The 16,008-nt window shown below is 36.8% G+C and overlaps 1 protein-coding gene across 1 annotated transcript; it reads right to left on the bottom strand.

Annotated features, from left to right (window-relative positions):
• Window positions 1-202: 202 nt before the first annotated feature.
• Window positions 203-9,322, bottom strand: LOC115976655 (probable phospholipid-transporting ATPase 8). Its single transcript, XM_031098089.1, has 11 exons — window positions 8,435-9,322; window positions 5,851-7,178; window positions 4,631-4,741; window positions 4,264-4,540; window positions 3,966-4,054; window positions 3,775-3,883; window positions 3,486-3,695; window positions 3,234-3,359; window positions 2,636-2,734; window positions 2,022-2,213; window positions 203-1,107 (listed from the first exon to the last, which is right to left on the bottom strand). Exons 1-11 carry the CDS (start codon window positions 8,831-8,833, stop codon window positions 517-519), a joined length of 3,531 nt encoding a protein of 1,176 aa, XP_030953949.1. The 5' UTR covers window positions 8,834-9,322; the 3' UTR covers window positions 203-516.
• Between the last annotated feature and the right edge of the window lie 6,686 nt (window positions 9,323-16,008).

Raw genomic sequence — 16,008 nt, 5'->3', positions numbered from 1 at the left:
CATTTCATAAGCTTGTCTAATGCCAAAACATAAATTATGATTCACGTGGAATGATTTTTAGTGTCTAAATAAGTTCTAAAAATATTAATTTTTGTAGATACTCATTATTTCATGGATAGTAAAATCTCAATCAAGATATAAATTTTGATGATTTTACAATCTATAAAGCTCAAAGCGGTTCCACAGATAATAGATCACTCAATAAAAAAACAACCCATTGGTAATTTGAAAGAATATAATGCCTCAAATGTACATTCACAATGTAGACACAAGAAAGGTGCTCACATTTAATATTTACATATTTGGGACAGTGGAAAGCAGAAAGTAACAGGTATAACACAGGGGTTAGTGCTTTTTGAAAATTTAATAAATCAATATATTACTAATCTACATGAAAATGTGAGTGTAACCGATTCTACCTACATGCTCATTCCCAACCTATGCTTCTAACACCAACCACAACATATACAGCCACCAAATATCCCAATTCATATAAGTTAAGAAACATACTGTCCTTCACGAATTCCTCTGCATCAATGTCTCCCTGGGATGCAGTTTCTTCCTGACTCGCCTAGGTAATCTAACAGAGTTCTCAGCCTCTAAACCTTCATACTGTATGCTTTGTATTCGGTCATGGAACATTGGATAAAATCTTGTTTGGAAAGCCCTAAAGGAAAAATATGGCAGCAGAGTGCAAATGACAACTAAGAGGGTAACCAACCAATAGAGAACACTCGGAGCACATGCTTCCAGAAAAACTCTATATGCTGTTGTTGACATCTCCGGTGGGAGATAACCATAAATAACTAAGAATATATACCACAAGGCAATGCTGCCCCAGATGAAGAAGTGATGGATCCAAGTGAAGTAGTTGACGGAGATTGCCATTTGGCAATTTACAGCCCACACGACACAACTATACATTGTGACCCCGAGGACTTCATAGTCAACTACTTGGCCATCTCTCCGAAAGGCTTGTTTAATTATCGACTTGGTTGTCAAGAAGAAGATAATTATGGAGGTTAGAATTCCATTAAACATCCAACCAAGAATACGGGACCAGCTGAAGAGGATGTTCTCGACTCCCTCCAAATATAAGAAGGGATACTGCAAACAAAGAAGCATGAAAAATAAATGGTTATTTAGGCTCCTACATAAAGCTCTCGAGGAATATTTAGGAACCAAAAAGGTGAAATTCTAGGAAATGAGTATTTTCTTTAAGATATACATACTTGACTGCATTGTTGTTTATATAGAATCAGAGTTATAAGTTGCAAGATAAATATTGAAAGTTTGAAACATTATTTTCATGTCATGATATTATTTAGGCATCCTCTAAACCTCAGTGAACCCACTGTATTTGATGTTGAAGCATACTTGTCAAGATTAAGTGTGCTTAATCTAACAATTTGAGAAACAGGAAAGAGAGGTATGGGAAACAGAAGTGAGGAGGCATAAACCAAAAAGAATATTGGAAATGCAGGTACAGAATCAAATTTGCAGAGCAAATGGTTAATGAAGAAAGACCTGCAAGGAATTGTGTAATAAGCACTACTCACTGAAAAATATATGAAGAATTTAAATAAGAAACAGAACAATAGGAATCCCACTTAAATTGTATTCCAAAAATATAACCCGTTACAAAGCATTACATATTTCTAGCAGGTTCCACTGGAGAAATGCAAATCAAAAACATGTTTTTTTTTTTTTTTTCCAAATATCAAGAGGAGCAGACCATGCATACCATGAAAATACCCTTCATAGCAGAAAAATATTGGTTTTGGTAACAACTGTTTTAAATAATGCATAGATAATAAGAACTGAATTGTTCTAACTGAAGTGGAATTACCCAATGCTATGTGGCAGCTGTAATATGCTGATGTGTAAAACATGATAATGCAGGCCATATGTTATGCTAAAGCTACAAAAGGCTTTTTCTTATCTCTATTTGATTCTTCCTGGGTTTCCATTAGTTCTTTTACTACGTATATAAAGCCCAGAGAAGGGCAATATTTCCCTACCTTGAGGCAAAGTGGTGCAGAAACATCCTGGTCAAAAACACCAAGAGCAATTACTGGAAGTGAGGTGAAGAAGACATTGTAAAATGACAGGTACCAATCATTATATGCCGGTTGTCCAGAGAAAGAAGCATGGGCCTCAAACCAAAACAGAGTAAACCCAAATGCTATGTTCTTGTAGAAGAAGTAGCATATCTGCATTAACCAAACAGAAGATGATACTGCAAGTTATCTGCAAATGAATCTTTTTGTTTAATAGTTTTTTAAATCCCACATTTGCAGACAAGACACAAATCAATATATTGGCAAAAAAATCATTCCCTTCACAAGGAAACTGAAAGGCATAAGCTATTATGCAGCTTATACCCCCAATCACACCATAAAAAGGGCTAGAAAGGAAAGCAAGAGAAGTAAACAAACTTAGTTTCTGTCCTTCCCTGCGCCCCAACCCCACCAAAAAAAAGAGTTGAAACAAAATTAATGAACATTTTGAGTACAAAGATAATGGAAGAGTGATTTTGCTTCCTCAACTTATTGATAATAGTTTTTTTTTGGTTTGGCTAGGGAAGGGGGGGGGGGGGGTGTTGAGTTTTAAAAAGATAGAAGCACTGTTTTACCATCATTGCTATCCGTCTGTAACACCAATGTCCATGTACCAGCAACAAACGTTCTAGAAAACGGAATTGAGCCATCTCAAAATCACTTGCCATCACCGCCTGCAGTTGAGAAATTTTTGGAATCAGAAGTTGGGTCCTCACTTTTTTTCAGCTTGAATCAGACACCAAATAAAATGTATGCTGTGTGTATACATAGGTTATATAAGACATACAATATATCTCTGGTTTTACATGAAAACACAATCTCTTAGAGGAAAATGTTTGAACCAGTTTAATTGTCAACAAAAGCAAAAGAAAGAGAAGAAAAGGCAGTGTTTCTAATCAGAACTTCTTTTCATATGCTCTAATTTTTTGCAACTTTTCACAAATGCAAGTCAAATATAAATCATTAGTCACAAGAAATGTGCACTAAACGTGTGAAACTCCAGCATTCAGTAATTTCAACACAGCATACATAAGCCAAAGAGGGAAAGGGGGGAAAATAAGGGATATGAGAAAAATAATAATATACACTCCAAACATCTGTGAATTGAAGATGCATATCAAGGAAAAGAGAAGATGTACACATCATATAAATAAAAATTAAATATATGTTTACCTGCATCCCTTCAACACCACTAATGCCAACTCCAATATCGGCCTCTTGAAGCATGCCAACATCATTTGCCCCATCACCAATAGCGAGTGTTGTCTTGCCTGTTTCCCGTTTTACCAATCTTGTAACCTGCACATCTTCTATATATCTATCAGATTATCCTTATGTCAGCCAAAACAGTAACTAGCCAATCTTAAGATGCCTATATAATTTAAACTAGCAGAAACTAGATATTAACATGACCATAAAACTTACCAGAGCTTTCTGCTTGGGCGAAGATCGGCAACATATAACAGCAGCACAATTAATTGCAAGTTCAAAAAATGACTTCTCTATGTCCTTCTTTAGTGAAAAATCCAAGGATTTTCCATCAATTATTAGGCCAAACTTGACATCACTTTCTTTTGCTGACTTTATCTGAGACATCCCTTCTCTAATTTGCTTCTTTATGCTTTCAAGAGAATCCTATAACAGTCAATGATTTAGAAACTTACTGCCTAAAGAATAAAAAATAATAAATTTTGTGTACTTCAAAATCTTGCACCTTTGCAATGGTCTCTTTATCCCCTTGCTTTTCCAAGGCATCAATGTCTGGTGAATCCAGAGTGATCACAATTTGTTTCATATCTTCTCTAAGTAAACTACAAGCATACCTGGAAAAATTAAAATAGTTAAAATATGGATCTTCAAGAAAAATAACATGTATAATCCCTGCACCAAAATTTTCTACAATACCCAATATTAATTGCTGTCTCCATCTTATCACCAGTTAATACCCATAGCCTAACTCCAGCTTGGGCAAGCGTGTCAATACATTCTGGAACCTGAAGACCAGAGAACACAATTAAAGCGAAACTAATCATATAAAATAATGCAATTAATGTTTCCAAAAATAGAATGAGAGGATCTTGTTTTGTCTTAATGATTTTTAACTTCCATTTGATATACAGTGAGACAGCAGAGAAGGATTAAACTTATAGTGAGTGCATAATCTAAAAATTAAATAATGGAACAGCAATTTTTCAATACAGACCCCTTTTTGCAGTTTGTCTTCAACTGCTGTAGCACCAAGAAGAATCAAATCCCTTTCTATTTCATCAGCAAGTTTTTCCAACGATACATCACGCTCTGCAGTGACAGATGTTTTGACCTTGGAAAACTTCACCTCCCATGATTTATATTCTTCTTCACCAAGCTCACGGTATGCAATTACCAGGGTCCGTAGACCTGTTTCAGCATATTTTTTGATGTGTTCCTTGGTCTGGGACTCAAACTGCCGCCCGTCTTTTGAAAGCCTTTGAAACATTACACTATAATATATGCAAATAAATTGAAATCAATTGACTCAAACTGCAACTACATATATGTAACAATAAATCACGTATGCATAGGCTTCTAACCTGTCTGCCCCCTTGCAAAGGAGTAACAACTGATTTTCTTTATTCCTTACAATCACTGACATTCTTTTGCGAGAAGAACTAAACTCTAAGAGCTGTAGACGCTTGTATTTTCTGGAATTTAGAAACCAAGTTATCTGATGTGTAACAAAAATACATAAAAAGGAAACTAAAAAGAAGTCCAAGAAAACAGAGATCAATAAAAAGAAATATACAATAACACGTCTCGTCCAAAAGTAGCATTTTGGGCATTTGTCTCGAGATAGACCTAGATGTAGCTGCCATGGATTTGACAGGCAACAATGAACCTGTTTTTTAAGGTTTATTTATAATTAAAAAAAATGAAAAACAATAAAAGGAATGGCCTTAAAAATCAAGAAATTTTCATATAAGTAGAATGGTGTTTACACAATAATACATATACATTCATCCCATGGCGCATTTTTTCCCTTAGACTCTCTCTATGAGGGGGCAATATAGTTTTTTCTCTACTCTACACGTTTCTAACATAATACACTCTTCTATTATTTTCTTTGCTCCATCATCCCATGGTGTTTTTACACAAAAAGGCCTCATAAAAGTATAATTTTTCTCCCTCAATCTATTATCTTGATGTCTCCTTAATGATTGCTAGAGCTTTCAGAAACCTTTTTCCTAACAGATCACTGAGCAGAAAATAACTTGTTACATGTTCTAAAGGATCTATTTTTTTATAGATAATATGACTTCAGACATCATCAACTGTATAAATAAAATATTTCTGACCTTAAGAAAAACTACAGCATTAGTTGTGTGCTTATAGACATCATGAAATTAATTGTATTGTATACTTGCGGCAGATTGCAGTTTTCAAAAGCAGAGAAAGTTGGAAATTGTATAAACATAAATGAGCAACCATGCAGACTTTCCTCGTAAACAAAAGCTGAAATTTTCTACACCAAAATAAGAAAATGGTATTTCAAAAATGACAAAATAGAGCAATTAGCTGTAATCATCAAAAGGTGTATAGGCATCTGGCTGCATGGGAAGTAGAAGCTATAGATAAATGAACCTACAATATATTAAATAAATTGCCAAGAGCCTTGTAGCTCAACTGGCAACTACTAGTTTTTCTAATGAAGATATTTAGGGTTCCAATCCCCCAACCCTCATTGTAACTATTGAATTATAAAAATTAAAAAAAAAAAAAATGTATTAATCTAACTCACGCAATGAGAGCTTACCTATCAACCTTTTCTCCAGTCTTATAATCTAACTCACGCAATGAGATGCTTTCTTGTTTCACTTTTAAAATCTTAAAGCCAATCTCATGTGCAGCTATGACAAAAGCTGCTTCATCTGGTGACTCAGCTTCATATATAATTTCTCCCGACTCTTCATTTTTATCAGGAATCACTGTGTGACATATTGCCAAGACCCGAAAGAATTTCTGTATTATATCCGAATGGGGTTCATTAACCCATTGATCATTCATTATTCGTTCGTCTCTAAAGTTGAAACCTCTAACTGACTTTCCAGAGTTCACAGCATCACCAGTTTCAGCCAGTGCATCCCCCCTCCTCCTTGCCAGTGACCTCTCCACTTCTGTCACACCATAGCCATAAGCAGTGCCTGCTATTGAACATTTAACAAACTCCATGGAATTACATGTCAAAGTGCCTGTTTTGTCAGACAGTATAGTATCTACCTGACCAAGTTCCTCATTTAAATTAGATGTGCGTGCACGTGCTAGCTTGTTTGTTTCCTCATAATACATATCCTGATCTTGGTTAATAAAAATACTCTGCAAAACCTTTACAATCTCAATGGATACATATAAAGATATTGGAATTAAGTATCCGTACAACATAAGGGCTGTCAGGAAATGAAGAAATGCAGAAAGTGATGGTCGTTTAGGATCATAAAAGATGGTTGTATCATCTGGACGAAGATACCACCTTTGTAACTTTCCACCACTAACATCTTTTTTGGTTTCAATTCCAAAAAATAAAGATCCAACAAAAGCAATCAATGCCAGAGTACTGAAAAGTACATAGATTAGCTTATCCATTTTTTTCTCAATTTTACTTCTCTTGGAAGGAGGATCTATAGCATTCTTCATCACTTTTGTTTCATGTCCAGTAAAAATAACAACACCAAAGACATAATCAGTATTCTTAAGCTTAGAACCTCTTAGTAGTAGCTGCTGTAAAGAAAGAGGATATTCTTTGCCATCATAAGACAAAGTTCCAATGAATGAATATAACTTTTCGTTGGGGTCCTCACACTTGATCACTGCCTTAAATTGTTGAAAGGAATTTTCAACTTGAAGATGGGACGTCACCTCCAAGGCATGCTTCAATTTCAAATTGGTCTCTCCATCTAGGTTCATAGTCTCAACATAACAAACCCCGTCTTCATGGATAGATGAAAGCAGAACTAAATCAGCAGGGAAGTATTCATCCTTACACACCTTTACGAGATCACCAACTCGAAGTTTCTTCCATTTGGTCTCATGGAATGTATAATCACTGCCATTCACCTTGACCTTTCGATTATTTTCCTCTGTGTCCTGAAACCATTCAACATTCAGTAACAACATAATTAGAAAAAGAATATCAAATAATTAAGGGATGTCATAGGTGTGCGTGAAAGAATGCAAGCAGAGTGAACATCATGAAAAAAAAAGAAAAAAAAGAAGAAAAAACATAAAAAGGAATGCATCTTGAAAAAAAAGGGAAGATTAGTACTGGAAGGCACATCTAAAATGAATCATCACAGAGACATATAAATATGCCCCCAAAGCAACCCATATGGAAATATCATGCTCACATAGAGAACCTGAGGCTAAAGTGGCACCTATATCTTAAATCAAAAGAATTGTTAGGGTGTGGAACACTTTCTATCCTACTTTTTTTTTTGGAGAGCTCGCCATAGAATTTAGTGTAGAGACTGATAAATGGATGACTTCAGTGTCCGTGAAACAATGCAAGCAGAATGAACATTACTAAAGCAACTATTGAATACTTTTTTTTTAATTGGTAAGCAACTAAAGCAACTATTGAATACTTTGAGGAAGGTTGACCATCAAAGAATTTACCATCAAACATCAACTGTGTTTAACACTATTATACAGATTTAAGAGTTTGACAATATGAAAATATGTGAGAATCTGTATTCTCTTCAACTGGTTCCCTAGAATTTTGAGTTTTTGATCAAGTACAGTTTAATTATGACATCCAATTGGTATAGTAATGTGGTTCATTCCAAACATGAAGCATTCATTTTGATCTTAAAACAATTCTTATCTTGAAGAAGTGTTCTGATATCATGGTGTGGCTCATCACAATATTTATGACTATTACCTAACATTATTTCAGAACATATATGGTACCACAAGTGCCGGAAATAACATACCTCAACTTAATTGATAATACTTGATAAAGGAAATGTATGCTCACAATCTTGTTTATTATAAATCTCCCAATCAAGGACCCCGACACCATTGCACTCCTAGTCATAATGGAAACTAGGAGAAGCCAATGCTAATTGCCAGTTTCCCTAACAAAATTTCTGACCACAATCCCAATCACCCAGTTCCTCAATCCACTTCTAATGATATCAGTATATCTAGTTAAACAAAATTTGTTTGAACCAATGCAGAGTCTTTTTACTATAGATCTAACACAAAACTTGACAAAAATATATTTTAGTGGGGAATAATTTGCAATAACAATTGTATCGACATATAGAATGGAAAGTCCAAGGAAATCTACTAGATTCAAAGTCCAAAATAGCACAACAAATAAAATTGATTTCAAATATTACCTGATTTCTTCTTCTCCAATCTTCCACGCCTTCCTTTGCCATAGTTGCTCCAATCACCAGTATCAATGGTGCAAGAATACTAGGAGATGAATAAGGTGCCAATGGGGTAAATGAAACACAAGCCACAACAAGAAAGTATATATTTGCAACCCTCCTAAACTGCTCAAATAAAGACTTGGGAATAAAATTAGCCGCGGTATACTTAGTAGTTGAGACATAATTTCCCCCGTAGTTCAACTTAACTGCTTCCAAATGATCAGGATCATTGCAATACACTACCCTTGAGTACCCTTCCTGCCCAATTTGGGCATGGCTAGGTTCATACTTATGGCCAAAGCATACAAATGAGTAGAGTTCCCTAAAATTTATGAGCATCCTTTGCCTCATCCCTCCTGGCATTTTCACACCTTAACAACAAATGGTCTCTTTATTTTTCCAAGAAAACAAAACTACCCCTCACAATATCACCATCCACATTGTCATCTCTCTTATCACTTTCCAGAGCAATCACCATTCACCAAGCAACCAAACATGTCACAACTCACAACCTTCTTTAAAATTGATTTTTCATTGCTTTGCAATATAGAAATAGTAATTCACACCAACTCCACTGAGACAAAATTGGTGCAGTCAATCAAAAATAAAAATTACAACTTGATAAGTTCAAGAGCATTTACCACTTGGTTTGTCATCTATAACCAAACATAGAACGAAAGTATGTTCACAAAGTAAAACACCAAGCTCCATTCAATTTCTCACCTACAGAAGAGAATTGTTATATTTGCAAGTAATATGGGTAATATTCTTTGGCAAACATTAGAGTTCAGTATCTCTTAGAATTCCTTACTTTCATATGAAGTTCCAGAGAGATCTCTTTCTTGTGGGGTTTAGCTAAATTGTTGGAGAGAGAGAGAGAGAGAGAGAGAGAGAGAGAGAAAAAGTGAGGTTTGTACGAGATATATACTTGAGGAGTAGTAGTAGCAGTAGTAGTTAGCTTCTTTTGCCGCTTCTATAAGCAAAGCAAAAAAGAAAGAAAAAAACAAAGAAAGAGAGGATAAGTAGGAGCGAAGATGGAGATTATTGCCCCTGGACTAAAGAAAACAAAACAAAACAAGTACAAGGTGTTTCGCTCATGAAATCTAGCTGAAGTTCACGTAAGACTGTAGGGAGACATTTCACGATTCTGTGCTTACACATAGCTCATAGTGTTGGGACTTTTTTTAGACGTATCTCTCTCTCTCTCTCTCTTTACCCGAGTAACACGCCAAAAAAGATGGATAGGAAATGAGAAAAAAAAAATATATATATATATATATATATATGCGTATGTGTACGTATATATGAATGTTTAATTGATAAATATTGATATATAAATAGGATTTGAAGATAAAATCAAATTTAATCTGAATTTACTTTTTTAGTTTTTGTTTTGTGTTGGGTTATTTTATCCTTGAAATACTAGTCATGTTTTGGTAACTAGCTGAAATGAATATTGTGTACAAATTTTGGGTACAAGGCTCCTGCTACACTAGACTGACTAGAGTACTAGATAGTAGATATATTGTACTTTGACTATAGTAGTTGTATCTTATCCATATTAGTGTATAAACCCATTTATATGCACATGTATATTTAAAAAAATCACAATTATATATATATATATATATAAAAGTTCAAATTATACTTGGAATTAGAGTTAAAGCTTATAACTTTTTTATGTGATGAATTTCTAAAATATGTAATTGTGAAGGGTAAAAGACTAGTAGGTCCATGTCAATTCCCACATTGGGCCAAGGGCCCAATCCAAGGAGAAACCCCTCTTCGGCCATGGAAAAAACCCTCCTCGGCATGAATGTAGCCGAGGACAAAGGAAGCAACCTGCCACTGGTAGTGACATTCCAGGTCGTTCCATGGAACATAAAAAGTACTAAAACAGAAAAGGACAACGGAGAAAATGGAAATGTCAGAGGGAAAGGCTGCCATGATTTCATTCAATGCCTTGTGCCTGACATAGCCATGCCTTTCTTCCTTTACAACCACTCCCAACAACTGGAGGGGATGGCTGATGGGACAGGTACCTACCCTAGGACTCCATTCGGGAGGAAGGAAACTACTATAAAAAGGGGGTGGAGGGGAACAGATGAGGGGGCTGAGACCCCCCAACACACAAGAGGCACCAGAAAAAGCTCCTTGGACTGTGCCGAAGACCAACCCTCTCTGGTACACTCAGTCCATCATAGCTTAATCGTGAAGAACACCGTGCTAACCGTTGTCCATACACTAAAGCCTAGCTCTTTGGCCCACTCTCTACAAATTCATTGTACCGGGCTCACTGGTCTAAGATCTCATGCATCTTGGGCCTGGGCTGAAAAACGTGACCCTACAATTGGCGCCGTCTGTGGGAAGAACTTGTGCGTTAGCGAGTGCAACGGTTAATCACGGTGGGATCAAGCTCCTATCAGCAGGAGTCCCTTAGGAAGACTATTGTGGCGGTGGTACAAGCTACACGAAAGCCTCCCCATTATTTCCAAAAACACATCGTCATTGTCGTAACTCAGCTTCCACTCAAGTCCACACTTCGAAGCGTTGATTACGCGGGAAGGATTGCTAAGCAAAGCGCGGTTCTAGGCAAGGGCGTAGCCAGGAATTTTTACATGGGGGGCCGATTCGAACAATGAAGGTTGAAATCGACGACGATGAGTATCATTGTTTGTATGGATAGTCTATATTTTTAGGTTGATATGGACCTTCTTTAAGATAAGCTTGTTGGATTTCATTTTGTTTGTTGATAGGGAATTCACATATTTGTTTATGTGATTCTGAATCACGATCTATCTCTTCAGATTGAATTCTTGAACATTTGGAGGGGTCAGAGTGTTTATCAGGCATTGAAGTATCAACATTTGTTTCTACAGCCACAGGTGTCCTAATTTTTGAATTGCTAACATCTTTTTTCTTAAAGAATGCATCAATTGTTTTTCGTTTGCTCATAATTCTTTTAGCTTTAAGAATATGACTAAAAAATTAACCTGAAAAGAAGTTTAAAAAATAAAATTTTAATTAGAAATTTTTACTTTGTTATATGGATGTTATTCATACTCAAGAAAAAACAAAATTTCCACTATAATTTAAACATACAATCCATTTTTAATACGACTTTAATTAATAATAAGCCCTCAAACAAAAACAAAAATTAAACACACAAGTATTGGTACACAACATAAACCAAACAATTTAACAACACCCACAACCACATCCACAGCCATATGATATCTAACTAATCAAAAATAGGTAATAAATCAAAACAATTTTACCTTAGAAACTTTGTATTCACAAAGTGCAAAGATGGGTCACCCGTGTGGCAATACCTACTGCCTCTGCCTGACTACCTCCAACTTTAGATCTTCCCTTCAAGACTCATCACAAACAATCTCCCCATGCCTTCAATCATGTATTTCTCTAAAAATCTATGAAAATATAAAGAACATGTGAATATTTAGGTGTAGATAGTTGAGAAAATAAAAATAAAAAGACACTAAAAAGAGATGAATGTCTAATGCTTAAGAAAGAGAAGAAAACTTACCAGTCACCAAGTTCCAAAACTAAAGCTGATGAAGAAAGAAAAAATTGGTCATAATTTTTTTTTTTTTTTTTTTTTCCGAACTGTGAGTACAGAGGACTAGAGTTTTGGGGGCTAGTAGGTAGGCAATGGTACCAGTGGAAATGAAAGTGTATCAAAGAAGACAAAACAAAAGAATAAGAAGTAAAGAAAGGGATTCCGTGGGTCAGTGGGTGGATTTTTTTAGATGAAGAGAAAGTGAAGTTTTGTTTTTTGTGTTTGGACTTGAGCGGGCTAGCTTGTCTTATTTGGAGTACATAAGGTGATAAGGCCTAAAACTAAAGCCGGACTTGGGAGAATATTTAAGCTGGGTTTGGGAGAATAGTTGAGAGTGGGCCATGGGGGGGCCGGTTGTCCAATATTGGGGGGGCCCAATTTTTTTTTCTACCTACTCTAATGGAAAAAAAAAATTTTGCAGGGGCCGGGGCCCCCCCAAGCCACTATGTGGCTCCGCCCTTGGTTCTAGGGGCTTCTGACGTTAGATTTGTGCCCCGTGCACTTGACAAGGGGCTAACTCTCGCGGGCCTAATAGTCCGGTCCGCTGAATTCCCTTCGGAGAAAGAACCCGAGGGCTAAACCAGAATCTTTTGAAGTACTAGACAGAACCAAGGTCTTGCATGGTCCTCGGACTCAAACCTATGGGGAAACTAGCTACTCTAAGAAAAATCTAAGTACTAGACAGAATTAAGGTCTTGCATGATCCTCGGACTCAAACCTATGGGGAAACTAACTACTCCAAGAAAATCTAAGTACTAAACAGAATCAAGGTCTTGCATGGTCCTCAGAATCAAACCTATGGGGAAACTAGCTACTCCAAGAAAATCTAAGTACTAGATAGAACCAAGGTCTTGCATAGTCCTCGGACTCAAACTTATGGGGAAACTAGCTACTCCAAGAAAACCTAAGTACTAGACAGAACCAAGGTCTTACATGGTCCTCGAACTCAAACCTATGAGGAAACTAGCTACTCCAAGAAAATCTAAGTACTAGACAGAACTAAGGTCTTGCATGGTCCTTGGACTCAAACCTATGGGGAAACTAGCTACTCCAAGAAGAACCTAAGTACTAGACAGAACTAAGGTCTTGCATGGTCCTCGGACTCAAACCCATGGGGAAACTAGATACTTTGAGAAGAACCTAAGTACTAGACAGAACCAAGGTCTTGCATGGTTCTCGGACTCAAACCCATGGGAAAACTAGCTACTTCGAGAAAAACCTAAGTCTTAGGCAGAACAAAGTTCTTGTGTGGTCCTCGGACCTCAAGCTTTATGGAAACTAACACATGAAGGTACCTTTCTAAGCGTTCAAGCTAAGTTCAATCATGCCTTGGTCCTCGAACAAGAAAGAAAAAAGAAGGGACATGGGAATGATAAATCCTCAATCTTGCTCCAGCAGCAATCGAGCAAATACGGAAGGCATCGGCAGTGGAAAAGAAGAAGAAGCGGAGGCGCCCGATCCACGATCTTGCTCCAGCAGCAATCAAGCAAGTATGGATGGCACGACGGTGGAAGAGAAGAAGAAGCAGGAATGCCAAACCCCCATACTTGCTCTAGCAGCAATTGAGCAAGTATTTCTCTAGCAGCAATCGAGCAAGTATGGATGGTATCGGAGATGGGAAACCCAAACCCTCACATGCGTGACACACAGCGCTGGATGAAAGTCCACGTTTTGTAGCACTAAAAATCTGATGCGACCTACACCTACTTCAGATTTTGGCTGAAGGAAGAGAGACTTCTTTCTTGTCCAGTTGAGGGGGGAGAAATATCTTTAGCCTTTGTCTCCCTTGCCCTGACTAGTCCATTCTGAATCTCGGAGACACCCGAGGCTTCTGAAGAGGGTTTAGTTCCTTCACCCTCATCCTATCCTTGACCATTTCACTCCCTAAATCTCAATCACTCTCATAGTGGGGATTTTGGGAACATTTGGGGAGTTAGAAACCTGAAAAACTCAAGGGTCTGCGAGTAAAGGAGAATGATCTCCCTTCATGTGTCTTATATAGGGGGCAAGCCTTGTGGCAATCAATTCGCCCAATTCTCCAAGAAGGAATTACCAGCGAGGTAAATTTTGCTCAATTTCCAAAGCAGTCTTCAGCCGTTAGATCCGCGTCGCCTCATGAAGAGATCCTAATGAAAGCGCGCCTCGTGCACCAAAACAGCAGGAACGCGACTTGGATAAACTAAAAGAATGTCTCTTGGCCAGGAACGTGCCTCAAGCAAGTGAAGAGGCTCTAGCATTAATGGAGGGCAAGATTTGGCAGGCCATGACATAGGCGCAATGTCACCAAAACCCTCATCTCCGTCCGATGAGCCGAACAACAGGATCTTGAGGGGTTATTGTGGGGGTTAAAGATCAGGAGATCCATGTCAATTCCCACATTGGGCCAAGGGCCCAATCCAAGGAGAAACCCTTCCTCGGCCATGGAAAAAACCCTCCTCAGCATGGATGTAGCCGAGGACAAAGGGAGCAACCTGCCACTGGTAGTGACATTCCAAGTCGTTTCACGGAACAGAAAAAGTACTAAGGCATAAAAGGACAACGAAGAAAATGGAAATGTTAGAGGGAAAGGCTGCCATGATTTCATTCAGTACTCTGTGCCTGACATAGTCATGTCTTTTTGCCTTTACAACCACTCCTAACAATTGGAGGAGATAGCTGATGGGACAGGTACCTATCCTAGGACTCCATTCAGGAGGAAGGAAGCTACTATAAAAAAGGGGTGAAGGGGAACAGATGAGGGGGCTGAAACCCCCCAACACACAAGAAGCACCAGAAAAAGCTCCTCGGACCGCGCTGAGGACCAACCCTCTTTGGTACACTCAGTCCATCCCAGCTTGATCGTGAAGAACACCGTGCTAACTGTTGTCCATACACTAAAACCTAGCTCTTTGGCCCACTCTTTACAAATTCATTGTACCGGGCTCACTAGTCTAAGGTCCCATACATCTTGGGTCTGGGCTGAAAAACGTGACCCTACAGTAATAGTTTCTCATTATTTATGTATGATTTATAATCTAATTGAATTTAGACTCTTAGGTTTTTGCACCCAATAATTCACTTGCCACAAAAATTAAAAAAATTAGATAGGACACGTGGGGCAAAATTGAACTCCAATTAAAATCTAATTTAGAATATAATTTGATATAGAATTATTTTTGCACATAATAACTCACTTGACACAATTTTAAAAATTAGATGTGACACGTAGTGCAGACTTGAACTCCAATTTAAAATTTAATTGGACTTTCTCTAAGTTTTGGCTTTAACTATATTTATAGATTGTAAAACAAAAAGTAATGAAAAATCAAATATTCAACCTTCATGTAAAAAAAAAATTACACGATAGTTGTTTAGGTGTTGTACATTAAGTTTCCAGATTAAATTTAAACACATGATTGCATTGATCAATAAATCACAAATAGTTTTATTTTTCAAGAACAGTTAACTTCAATACAACTTTCTCAACAAAAAATAATAATAATACAACTATAAATTTAAATTTAATTAATAATCTAATTTATTATACCTAAAAAATTACACGTACACTTATAATTTACACCATTCAATTAATGTTCTCAACATACATGAGCTTAGGGATGGACCCAGGTGGGGGCCCAAAGGGGCCTTGGGTCCAATTTTTTTTTTTTTTTTTTTTTGTTAGTTATTATATATTTCATTTTTGTAATTAGACCCCCTTTCCAAAACCCCAAAAACTTAAAAAAAAAAATAATAAAAATATTCACAATGATGATTGTATTTTAGCAACAAAAAAACTATTATACCACCAAAGAATTAAAAAATCATGTGTTATTAGAGAAGCTAAAGCTAAATTTTTTGGAACTACAGTAAACTGGTATAAATATCAGTTGATTGTAGCAAGTTGTTAAAAATAAAACATAATATTTTATTAAGACTATATTTCTTCCTTCAATTAAAAAACTAAAATTCTCTCACTTCC

Source organism: Quercus lobata, chromosome 2, assembly GCF_001633185.2.
Source record: "Quercus lobata isolate SW786 chromosome 2, ValleyOak3.0 Primary Assembly, whole genome shotgun sequence".
NCBI classification, from domain to species: domain Eukaryota; kingdom Viridiplantae; phylum Streptophyta; class Magnoliopsida; order Fagales; family Fagaceae; genus Quercus; species Quercus lobata.
Note: the sequence above shows the minus strand (reverse complement) of the source record. Positions and strands in the feature narration are given on the sequence as shown.

Excerpts from the sequence above, each read along its gene's own strand:
- LOC115976655 (XM_031098089.1), bottom strand. The coding sequence starts at position 8,833 with ATGCCAGGAGGGATGAGGCAAAGGATGCTCATAAATTTTAGGGAACTC. Across the intron at positions 3,884-3,965 it reads GAGACAGCAATTAATATTGG|GTATGCTTGTAGTTTACTTA; the intron begins GTATTGTAGAAA and ends TAATTTTTCCAG. Across the intron at positions 3,360-3,485 it reads CGCCCAAGCAGAAAGCTCTG|GTTACAAGATTGGTAAAACG; the intron begins GTAAGTTTTATG and ends GAAGATGTGCAG.